We start from the raw sequence: 12489 nt of genomic DNA, 5'->3' as shown, positions 1-12489 counted from the left end.
AGACTTTTCCCTTGCTTATCAGTAACTTTGTCAGTGGGTTTTAGGGCAAATGAGATTTTCATACTCTCTATGATCTTGCCCAGGTAGACAAGGCCCCCAACTTCTCAGATCCACAGGCTGCCAGCTTCAGATCCCACAATACCTTGTTCCCTTTCAAAACATTTATATTCAAAATACTTTTTACATTTACATTCAAAGTATTATTTAGATAAAATACTGTAACCTCAAATTTAGTCATGGAAGGCGGAACCCTGTTTCTTCCCACCTCTAGATTTAAGTAAGTTAAAATATTTCTGTAACTTTCAGATACAAGATCTGGAACACCTTTTGGAAGATATTACTGAAAATGAGAACAAAGCACAGACTCTACACAACTGGCTGGAAGCTCAGAGTGATCGACTGAGATCTTTACAAACCCCAGAAAGTCTGATCTCTGCGCAGAACACATTAGATGATTGCAAGGTAAAGCATTATGTGTGGATTATTATTGTCCAAAACGTATGTAACACTTTGCTGAATCCAGCCTAAAGAACTGCACAGATTTTAACAGAAAAAAATGTAAAAGAAGTTGCCGTTTCCTAGAAGAGTAATATGGTGTAACTTCAAAGCATGGTAAGTTTTGGTAGTAAAGAGCTAGACCCACCAATAATGTGAATTGCTATTTTATGTTTTTTTCCTCCCTTTGAAGACACACCTACTGTTGTTTCATGGTGTTTGGAACGTGTAGCAATATTATAGAACATATTCTGAGATGCCTTCAAAAGAGAGAGTTCTCTCAGTTCGACACAGCTATGGATAAAGCTAGTTCCATTAATTTGAAGAGCTCTGTGGTGGTTGTGTTGTGGGAACTGCACAGTCTCATTTGGAAAAGTAGTAACTGTCCATACTCCAGGCCTAGAATGTAATCTCTGTGCACCAGCCTCAAGAATCTAGGTATACTTTGGTTTTGTTGAATTTTTCTAGGCACCAGCTCCCTCAAAATTAGAACAGGTGCAGCCAGCTAATAACTGAATCCTATTACTCTGGCAGTCTGCTGTTTTCGTTCAGTACAGTATTCCATTTCTATTTTTTTACGCTGAATATTTGTTCTTTCATTTCCATGGTTACATGTCTCTCTCTCATAGTAGGCTGCTATTATTCCCCAGAGTGTTCTGTTAGTAACTGAGTTACTCGTCTCCCTGAAGCACTCTGAAATGCACTGAAGGGTCAAAATGGAAGAAAGGCACGGGGTATCTTTGACTAAAATACCACCCTACTCACAGCAAATACAGTGCTGAGATGCAGGTGGCTAAGATGTTTAATTACAATTTTTTGCTCAATAAAAATGAGATCAAAATTTGATTATGTTTTGGGGACAGTAGTTGCAGGGAAAAGGTCATAACTTAATGTTTTGTATTACAGGGAAATGCCCGTAGTGTGTATGAGTATTTCCTCATGTTGTGAAAAAGTCGCTGATGAGCTTTATCCAGCATGTCAAGACTAAGAACCTTGCTGACTGTGTTGAGGAAGTTGTTCTGGATAGGCTGGACCGATGGGCTGAGGTCAACTGCATGAAGTTTAACAAGGCCAAGTGCCGGGTCCTGCACCTGGGGCGCAATAACCCCAAGCAGAGCTACAGGCTGGGAGAGGAATGGTTGGAAAGCTGCCAGGCAGAGAAGGACCTGGGAGTGATGGTGGACAGTCGGCTGAATATGAGCCAGCAGTGTGCTCAGGTGGCCAAGAAGGCCAACGGCATCCTGGCTTGTATTAGGAACAGCGTGACCAGCAGGGCTAGGGAGGTGATCGTCCCCCTGTACTCAGCTCTGGTGAGGCCGCACCTCGAGTACTGTGTTCAGTTTTGGGCCCCTCGCTACAAGAAGGACATCGAGGTGCTTGAGCGGGTGCAGAGAAGGGCGACGAAGCTGGTGAGGGGCCTGGAGAACAAGTCCTACGAGGAGCGGCTGAGGGAGCTGGGCTTGTTCAGCCTGGAGAAGAGGAGGCTCAGGGGTGACCTTATTGCTCTTTACAGATACCTTAAAGGAGGCTGTAGAGAGGTGGGGGTTGGCCTGTTCTCCCACGTGCCTGGTGACAGGACGAGGGGGAATGGGCTTAAGTTGAGCCAGGGGAGTTTTAGGTTAGATGTTAGGAAGAACTTCTTTACAGAAAGGGTTGTGAGGCATTGGAACAGGCTGCCCAGGGAAGTGGTGGAGTCACCATCCCTGGAAGTCTTCAAAAGACGCTTAGATGTAGAGCTTAGGGATATGGTTTAGTGGAGGGCTGTTAGCGTTAGGTTGGAGGTTGGACTCGATGACCTTGAGGTCTCTTCCAACCTAGAAAATTCTGTGATTCTGTGATTCTGTTATTCCAAGCATTTATTTTAGTGGTTTCTCTCCCATGAGAGAAAGTCTCTGACTAAGCAGGCAAGCAGAAGATAACTTTCTAGAAGTTTTTAGGGTGTTGGGTACTTTTCTCCTATTGCAATGTCAGTTCCTATCTTCCTGGGTCTCCTGGAGCAGAGGAGGACCTGAATGCTAACCTGCCTGAAGAAAAGTTGACCTGCATTAATGCAAAAACTTTCTATGTCTGGAGAGGTACAGAGAGGCCTGCGTAGTGGCTGAGGAATTAGCTCTTGCAGATTTCATTTCCAGGCATGATGTCCAGTGCTTATGTTGACAGTAAATGGACTGGTTCTAGCTCCAGCTGCAGGAGACTCCCTAAAGCAGCTGCTGTCATTTTATATACCTGTAAAGAAGTCATTGTGAATCAGTTGTAAAATGGTGGTGGTGATGTATGGCTGAAGGGGCTGGTTTTAAAGAACGAATGTTTATCTGAACTCCTCATATAGAAGAGTTTTTCTATAGTCTCATTAAAAGATCTTATTTATCTTCATTTTCTTTCTCCTTTTTCGTCTAGGACCTAGAAAATCAGCTTGCAACTAAATCCAAAATGCTCGATGAGCTCAAACAGACTGTAGCTTTAAATGAAAGTGCAGAACAATCCCCAGAAGCTGCGCCTTTCAGGATAGCTGAGCTGTGTGAAATGAGGGACAACGTTGTCAGCCAGGTAAAGGGTTTGATTACATTCAGATTTCCTCACATACATATTCTTTCCACCAGTATTCTTAATCTTCTTCATGAAACGGCAGGAGCTGGTGCAAAAAAATTGTTAAGTATTCTTGAACTTAACCTTCCTAAGAACTTCCTTTTAAGTCTCTGCCATGCCAAAAGTTAATGTGTCCAAGGATGAGAGTGAGAAAAAGTCCACTTTCAAAGCAGTTTGAATACAGGGGAAGAAAGGACAGACCTACACCTGCAGTTTAAGAAAATAAAGAAATTGCATTGGTATTTTTCTGTTGAGTTAAAAATGGACATCTTAAGCTTTCTGACTCAATCTGCTTTTCAAAAAAATACTCTGGCTTTCTTCCTCTGGAGTATGCCAGTGGAAGCTGCCTACACCTCTGCCATTCTCACTGGAGCTTTTCTACTTTCTCAGCTACTCTTTCCTCTATAAACAGGGATGGCTTTCCATATCTCAAACCCTACGTAGTCCCCAGAGGCTTCAAGGAGAGACAAGGCAAATTGGTTTTGCGTGCAAACTGGCTCCCCAGCAGTCTGCATATGTAGTTATATTAGCTTTATATTTGAAACTGATCTCTTCTATCTAGATATAATCGACAGACACAGAGGACATAATAATGACTACAGTTAAGGATTTGAATTTGTGATAATAAATAGCCATATATTGGAGAGGATTATATGTGATCCAGTGATTGTATTTGTAGTTAAGATTCCCTTACACTTTTTATTATGAACACTTTGCTTTTATTCTTCAAAACTTTGTGAAACATGAGCCCTTTTGCTTGAACACTTCCACATGAGGTGTCAGTCCAGGATGAGGTTACTCCTTCTTGTTTTATGTTTAGAGATCATGTGGCTGTTCCACAGCTAGAAAACGGAGAGATTTTTGTATGTGCATATGATGTAAAAGGAAAGTTTTTCATTTTGTTGCAGAGCTGGGGGGGTGAATTTGTCAGGATTAAGCAGCCTAGTGCTTTTTTCTAATTAATCACAATGTTATTATTTTTGTGACTTAAGTATTGAAATTAGAAATTGCAGATTGTTCTTACAATCTAGTTGTCTGCATGTGTGATGAAACACAGAATGCAGCTTTCTTCCCATGGCTGACTGGCCTCAGCAGGAGCCAGGCTGTGACTTCAAATACAGGTCTCAAGAGGTGTGATACCTTGCTTGTACTGTCTGTAGGCTGATCTTGAGACTGTGAGTCTGTGGCCCAGAGACATTTCACGAGCACGATGTCTTTCCATCTTCTTTGTGTGGGCAGTAATTAGCTGCAGGCTACAAAAAGCAATTAGAGTTTCCTCCCACCTCCATGATTCAAATGAGAATAAGGTTGATTAATCCATCTACTCCTGTGTGCCTGGAACTGTGATAGTAGGATACGATGATTAATGCAGTCTATTTAACATGCACTGTGGTTGAGAACAGTCCTCATCTTCCATTGAGTGGATGCATAGTTAGAACTGAAATCTGGCATCTGACTTTGCCAGGTCCCATGGAAACATGCTTCTTTCCTTTCCTGGTTTGCATGTTTTTCTCAAAGCATCTGGTACTAGCATGACTGAAAGCAAATACTGAACTAGATGAATGTTTTGTTTAACCCAGGGCATGTGTTGTGTGCTTACCTGACACTGAAAGGAAAGGTAAAAATGAGAAGTTACTCTGAAGATCTGCAGTTATGTATTTGTAATGTCTCGCAGTATGTGGCAAATGGAAAACTTGCATGCCCCAATGCAGATTAAGTGATTGTAATAATGAAAGACGCAAAGAGTAAACAAAGAGGATATTCCTCATTTTATTGTGTATGAAAATGCTATAGTTCCTAGATTGTAGTTCTGTTGGGCCTATATTTGTAGAGCACAATGACATACATGGGGTGATAGCTCTCTGGAGTGTTTTAGTAGCATCTCCTTTTCAGTAAATTTTGAATAAATAAAACTTGATCCGTGGATCAAACCGTCTGCTTCCTAAGAATATTAAGGCTCTCAACTTCCTCCTACTTCAGGTCGATTTTGGCATGAAAGAATAAGCAGTAGATTGTTTCAGTACTTCCTTTTTTTTTTTTTTTTTGGCGGGGGGGATGGAGAGGGGGAGTATTGTGGCTGGCAGAAAAGTGCTACCTTGAAATCAGGTAAAATTTTTATTTCCAGCAAATTCTTTTACTTCTCTCTAAATACTATTTACTGCTTAGTTTGAAGCCTGCACAATTCATTACCAAGTAGAAGAATACTTCAAGTTGTGAAATTCTTGTGGATTGTCATGAATTGAGCATTGAGCTGAGATTTAAGTCAGTTTAAAGGTGATTTATATGTGAGACAGTAAAAAAAATGTTTTGTTTGCAGGTTGCACAGCTAAAGACCTCTATGCAGTCAATACTGGAACAATGGAGAGTGTATGATGAAATTTATGCAGAAGTCAGCCTGATGATGACAAGATATTTGTACTGCATAGACCAGTGCAAACCTTCTGTGCTGTCATTGGAAGCTTTGAAAAAACAGGTTAAAACTCTGCAGGTAAATCTACTGGAGTTGTCTTAATTCCGTGCTTCCTTCTGTGTCTTAAACAAACAAAATGCACTGAAAAAGAACTACACATTTTTTTCTCAAGGAAGTTACTCTTTATTGTAGTGCCAGTGAAGTCAGTGGAAATCTATTTATATATTTATTTTTACCTTCTGTTTTTACCTTATATTTTACCTCCAGAGTTTTTCACTCTCAGCTGGGGACAAATAATAAATAAGAGGATCTGAGTTACCTCTTTACTTTCTTCACCCTCTTTATTTATAATCTGGATCAGATCCCAGATATGGTCCATGGCAGGAGTCTGCAATCACCTGTGTCAAGAAGGAGAACACAAAGCTGGGGACAGGAGCTGTCAAGCCAACTTCACTGCTAATAGAAATTTCCATGAAACAGCAGCCTAAAAGGACACATTTTGATTTCTAGTGAATTTGTTTTATAAATTCAAGTCAATGTGTTTGTTAACTGAGCTGTTTCCTCAAGAGCAATAAATGACCTGAGTTTAAAATAGGCTGCTTGAACAATTTTCAAATTTGGACCACGTCACCTCTCTTTTATTTTTTTAATTTTTACGATGAGGTGTTAAGTTTTTCACAGGCATTTTAGTCTGTGCTGCAAATGCGTATCATTATCGCTACCGTATCCCTTCCAACCTAAAGGGGAAGCTATGCTTAGGTCATTTGTCTCCACAACTAATTACAATAATCCATTTTGCAGTCTCTTCAAGATGAATTGGAGAACAGTGAAGAAAGTTGGGCCAAGTTCCAGGTAGCTGCCAGTAATCTGAAGAAGAACTGCTCCCCATCCTTTGCAGAGATTATTGACCAGAAGTGCACAGAGGCAAACACCAGGTACACTTGCAAAAAAAGACCCCCAGTTATTAGTATTTTTAAAAATAAGAGTTGCTCAGTAGGACTTGAACATATGTCAGGTGTTTAAATCTCCGTATCTCTGTTAGCAATACTCTGCTGTCTAAGAGTACCTGTGTGAAGAGCAGCTGATGCTACTGCTTGTTTCGTGATGGATCACAGAGCACAAAATGGTGCTGTCAGCTGGCTTTCAGTAACATGACTGTGAATGCAAGGAAACTCCCCCAGGAACCTTACACCAAATCACATTCTGATCCGTGAAGGGAATCTACAAGGAAAATACACTTATTACAATTTGATATGTTGGCAGGTGGAGCTCAGTAAATGAAGACATCACAGATCAACTACGGACAGCGAAAGTGATCCTGCAGCTCTGGGAGCCCTTTGATGTTTTATGTACTGAGGCTGCAGCCAAGTTACAACAGCATGAAGAGCAGTGCACTCAGCTCTTGGATGCTCACATGCCTGAGGATAATCTGGTAGAAACCCTGAAGCAGAAGATACAGGATATAAAGGTGCATGAATATGTTTCTGCTGCCTTATACAAGCCAGCATGTATTTACAGAAGCAAACACAGCAAACCCAACAAATCAAAAGAACACCTTCTTTTTTCCCTGCCCCCTACCCCAACCCCCAAAGTCCAGTCAATAGAAAACCTAAAATCTGACTTTTTTCCATTAACAGACACCTTTGTGTTTCCTTTAAATACTTTGATCGGATTCTGAGGCCAAACCATACTACAGTGTTAGCATAGGATGAGAGAAGAGCAAAGGGGAGCAATAATATTCCCATCTTTGTCCCTTTCTGCTTTGCAAAGAATCATTCCTATGTTAGAAAGTATCATTAAACCAAAAATTATTTAAATCTATGGGGCGCTGCTTGTGAGGAGAGATGACATCCATTAGAACAATAGCTGACAAAAAAGACCGGTTTTCCAGCACATAAGACCATCCTGAGGTCTTATACAGACTTCTTTAAATTGTTTTTATTTGATTTTGGTCCTTTTTTTGACCTGGTCAGATAAGTGCACAGATTTCTGAGCTCATTAGATCCTTCCAGACAGTTCTGACTTTAGGTAAATGAGAACTCATGCTGAGACCAGAGGGTACATTTGTCTCTTTTAGGTAGCAAAGCTGTCATTAGATTCTGACATTTTTGGTTTCTTCAGACTGCAATAAAGAAATACAATAATCCTTATTTCAGGACAGAGCAATGATTCATCATGCTTTATGAACCCATTTGGAAGAAATCCAAACTATCCGATTTTGCATTTGGCCAATTAAAAAAATTTACATTTTGGGAAATAGAACATGTATAGTTCTTTCTGTGTCAGAAACAACTGACAGCAGCAAAACTTAGACCAAAACTACCTTAAACTTTTTTCTGATCTGTGAATGGCTGTGACACAAATTTGTAAACATGTCTAAACGTAAAAGAGGCATCACAATTTCTGGACTTTTTTGAAAGAGTTTTGCAGCTACTAAGCATGGCATCACTATTCAATGTACAGTGTAAGAACTCAAAATGGGTTTTCTTATGCGAGAAGTGGTAGAACATGAGAAAATATCCTCAAGTTGCACTAGGGGAGGTTTAAATTAGATGTCAGGAAGAATTTCTTCATGAAAAGGGTGGTTAGGCATTGGACCAGGATGCCAGGGAAGTGGTGGAGTCGCCATTCCTAGAAGTATTTAAGAGATGTGTAGTTGTAGCTCTTAGGGACATAGTTTAGTGGTGGACTTGGTAGTGTTAAGTGATGGTTGGACTTGATGTTCTTAAGCATGTTTTCCAACCAAAATAATTCTGTGCTTCTATGATTTGCTAAATTGCTAAAGCAGTAGTTTACAGAGTGATCCATTCCAAAGGCAGGGGTCAGGAACTAAGAGCCATATTGGTCTTTAGGGAAGCGTGTCTGCTCTTTGCTATCAACCAGAAACCTTTGTTTGTTACTCACAGGAAAAACAATATACAATGACAAAATCAGGGTGAGTCATGGCTAAAGGTAAATGACAGTTGTAGAACTTGGTGAATTTCAAGATAACATCTGGCCACTCTTTGTCCAGGTCAAAAGAAATAATGAAGCACATTGAACAAGTATAAAATGGTTTGGTTTTCTTTTTCTCTTTCCCTCCCTGCCGCCCCCCCATTTCTTGCCTTTAGAATTTAATCTCATAGCGTCACTTCTGTAGTACAAATAAAAACACAGACCTTAGTCACTAAGGAATCTCAAGTACTGATATGTTCTTATCATGATACCATTTCTCATCTACAGCATGGGCCAGTTTCTTCATCTGCTAGTGTAAATCAAGTCTGTAGACAGGGATATTCTAATTTCTCTCCCTAATCTTTTCTGTAGCAGTAATAAAGCCCACTGCCTGAAGTCACTGGTGTTCTATTGAACTTTGAACTGTGCCTTTCCCAGCACTAGAGTCAATGGATGCTATTCCCTTTATCCTCTGAGTAAAAGACTGAAGCTTTTACCATAACTGAATTTGGCTCGCAGAGGAGATCGACAAAAAGAGCTTAGTTACAGCAACAAAAGATACTAAATGAAAGTGGCACATGAATGAAGATCTGATTCATTTGCTGACTTTTTTTTTTTTTTTTTTTAATTTCTCCTTCTCTCATCAGAATTTACAGCATGGCCTTCAAAACATAGTGGGATGCCGTTCCCAGATTTCAGAGTTGGCTGATCAGATAAAACAGCAAGCTGGGACAGCTGCACAAGCCGTTCTGCTGGAGAAACTGCAACCGCTCCAGAGAGCATCCTATTTGGAAAAGATGTTGCAGAGGAAGTTAGATGAATTTGAGGTATTGTTATGAATAGTAAATTAGCTCTCAATGTGAGATAACTTCTTCACTAGAGCCCTGTAGCTCTTGAATTGAAATGAAATTTCAGTAAAATAAAATTTGATGGTATGGTCAACCATGTAAAGAAAATAATACTTGAAGCCAAAAGGAAAGGTGAAGAGTTTCACTCTTCCTACCTGTCTAACTTCAGGCAGTTGCTGTAACAAGCCTTTGTAAGTGGACCTATTACAGCCAAGCAGTAGGATATCCTCACATGATTACATTTTTTATTATGAACTTTGAAGTATGTTATAAACTTCCTCATCTATGCTTTGGAACAAACCTAAGGGCTTCAATTTGCTTTCATAAGAATGAACACAATGTATCTAAAACCAACCCAAATCTTCAAAAAAGGTATCCCAGATACACACATTTCTTGTATTCATATATGTATGAATCTCTCAAGATTTAGAGATTCTGCTTCTTGATACCTGCCTTGGCTTAAATTTTGCCCTTGTCCAGTACAAACAGTGAAAAAGTTCAGTAAGTGAGTTACAAATACATTGGAATTTAGATTTAACATTTGTTTGTTTTCCTGAGGTTATTATTGCTCCTTTTTCTATAATAAATACGTAGATTAAGCTGACTCATAATTAATGTAAATATGCAATATTTGTCCTAGTTCAATCTTTTACAACTGGAGGATTTTAAGAACTGTCTTGAAACTCTGGAGGGTCATGTCAAGAGCTGCACAGACGCCTTTGATAGTCTCCATCTAGAGGCAGAAACAGACAACTCAGAACTGGTCATGGTATGTTCAGTTTCCTAAGTACTCAGTTAGCTATCCATAGAATTTAAGTACATAAAAAGCTCTAGATGTGCATTGCAGGACAAACAGACTGCGTGAGGGGGAGGAAAATCACATGGATTTGGGGTTGATGGGAGATACTTTTCTTCAGCTTTGTTCTGCAGCTACCTAGTCACCCTAAATGTAGGGTACAAAGTGAATCTGCAAGTACCAGCTCTTGAGTATCTGTTTAATACTGTTGGAAAAGGGGGCCCCCTGTAAGGGAACTGTAACTTTTTTATTTCTTTTGTTATCATAGAAATGTTGTTTCTTTGGATTAGCATTTTGATTGCAATTACTTTACCTTTTTACTTCCAGAATCATACACTGGAGCTTGCTGCCCTTTCTCCAAGCATAGAGAGTTTGAATGAAGCAAGCATTAAGCTGCCCCTCAGTGACTTCACCCTAAAGAAAATGCAAAGCTTGACTCGGCAGTGGAGTCAGAAAACAGCAACTGCTCTGGAACTCTGCAGGTCTGAATTGTAAATAAAAAAATCACTACTAAACATTTATTTTCTGTGAGGAAAAAATGAAAATCAAATTAAAGCATGGGAAATATTTCAAGCTGTTCACAGCTTTTTCAGGGACATTTCCCAAGATGGATTTCTGCCTTCCAGTTTTCCCCAGAGTATTTAATGGGTAGTTCTATTCCAAGTCATTTGAAGCAACATAGGTGAAGAAGGTAGTGAAATGCCAAGCAAAACCCTACTGTATTGCTACTGTATTACTAACTATCACATCAGACTATATGCAAACATATGAACAAAAACAACCACCAGCAAAATAGTTTCTGATAGTTTCTTTTGTTTCACAGTGTGCATGAGGGAACTCAAAATGATGAAAAGAAATTCCTTCAGAAATGTGAAAACTGGATAAATTTCCTAGAAAAAATGAAAGAGGCCTTGAAGACAAATATTCCAGGACGATTTGAAGAACTGCAGGAGCAACAGAGAGTATATGAGGTAAAGCGGTAAAGCCAGCTCTAAAAATGGAAATACCTTGAATGGTGAAGGTGATGGGAAATCCTTAGAAAATGCTACTCCCTCTGAAATCAGATCTGGGCAGAGTTTTATGGAGCATTTAATTCTTTAGAAATGTGGTCTTATACTTATTCAGAGGAAGACTCTGAAATTTGAAAATCATTTTCCAAAATGAAAGGGTTGCTTTCTGCATGGATCAGACCTTCAGAGATGTAACCTCAAGTGTTGCCTTATGGAAGTCCAAGACTTCTCCAGCCCTTAGGTTAGTTGCCTGTGTGCCTGTCCCACAGTGCGGACACCTGTTGTCAATGGCAACTTGCTTAGGCAGCTTACTGGGGATCTGGCAGGAACCTCACCAGTTTCTGGAAGGACTGCATTTTAAAGAAAACATTTTCACAGAATATTTCCTTTTTGACCAGCTGCTAGATTTGGATAGAAAATCTGTTTCACTGGCATTTTTCCAAGCACTTGCTATTGTTACTGAGAGAGAGAGTGCTTCACACATGTATGGCTACCCATTCAGAGGGGATGGATACATTGCATACTTGCAATAGCATGTGGATGCAATCCCAAGTAAAGTGTCCTACAGACTTTGTCCTAGTGCAAGGAAGATGGAAAAGCAGCTAGAATTGAGGTAAAAAAATCATGTAAATGCTTAACATCACAAACTCTTAGGATGAGCTTTTTGCTACTGCAGTGGACCAGAGCTTCACAACACCATAAGTACTGCTGCTAATTCCACTGGATGTTAAGGCTCTGCATGTTAATGACGTTCACTAGGATCCATAGAAAGTTATGTGCGCTCTCTTACTTCTCCAAATCAACTCACTCACTGAAATATGATTAGTTATAAAACAAGTGTGGTAAAGAGTAAATACAGCTTTATAGCAGCTTTTTTATACCTTTCCAGTGGGTTTCTGTCTAGACTGCATTTCTCATGAATGAGTCCAACAAACTTAAGGCTTCAAACTAACTATAACATATAGCTTCTGTTGGGTTCAGTTACCAAATAGGTGCAAAATTTCCCCCTGGTATCCAAAAAGTGTGGAATCTTTTAGGATGCATTGGATGATAGCAGTTGAAAATAACTGAGTTTTCATCATTTAAAATTATAGGTTTTGTCACTCTAGAGGAGCAGAACCAGCTTTCACAGCAAAGGTTATTCAATGGATAGTTAAAACTGTTGTTCTCATGGTATTTTCAGATGCTGCAAACTGAGATTTCCATAAATCAACAGACATTTAATTCTATCATAGCAAAAGTTCTACTCTTCTTGGAATCTGGAGAAGCAGAAAAAAGGTATTCCATGTGTTTTTCTCCCTAAGATCTTACTAATTCAGTAAATAGGCTGTCTTCCTTGGAGTTGGTATTGAACATTTGCTCTCTTGAGAATGCAAACCCGAATTCCTGACCAGATTTGCTCTATAAATT

General features: G+C 39.6%; 1 protein-coding gene across 9 annotated transcripts in view; it reads left to right on the top strand.

Annotated features, from left to right (window-relative positions):
- Nucleotides 1-12489, top strand: part of SYNE2 (spectrin repeat containing nuclear envelope protein 2) — a 187090-nt gene that overhangs the window by 131901 nt on the left and 42700 nt on the right. For all 9 annotated transcript variants that reach the window (XR_014694088.1, XM_084522802.1, XM_084522804.1 and 6 more), the window contains 10 exons: nt 307-462; nt 2893-3042; nt 5399-5569; nt 6293-6426; nt 6755-6959; nt 9073-9252; nt 9914-10042; nt 10397-10551; nt 10893-11040; nt 12263-12357. Coding sequence is in view for 8 of the 9 variants with exons in the window: in XM_084522802.1 (XP_084378928.1) it covers nt 307-462; nt 2893-3042; nt 5399-5569; nt 6293-6426; nt 6755-6959; nt 9073-9252; nt 9914-10042; nt 10397-10551; nt 10893-11040; nt 12263-12357 (1523 nt within the window). In the remaining variant the exon portion in view is untranslated. The remainder of the gene's footprint in view (nt 1-306; nt 463-2892; nt 3043-5398; nt 5570-6292; nt 6427-6754; nt 6960-9072; nt 9253-9913; nt 10043-10396; nt 10552-10892; nt 11041-12262; nt 12358-12489) is intronic.

Source organism: Aythya ferina (genome assembly GCF_964211825.1).
Source record: "Aythya ferina genome assembly, chromosome: 5".
In the NCBI taxonomy this organism is placed as follows: Eukaryota; Metazoa; Chordata; class Aves; order Anseriformes; family Anatidae; genus Aythya; species Aythya ferina.
The sequence above is the reverse complement of the archived record's forward strand: the minus strand, read 5'-3'. Positions and strand labels throughout refer to the sequence as shown.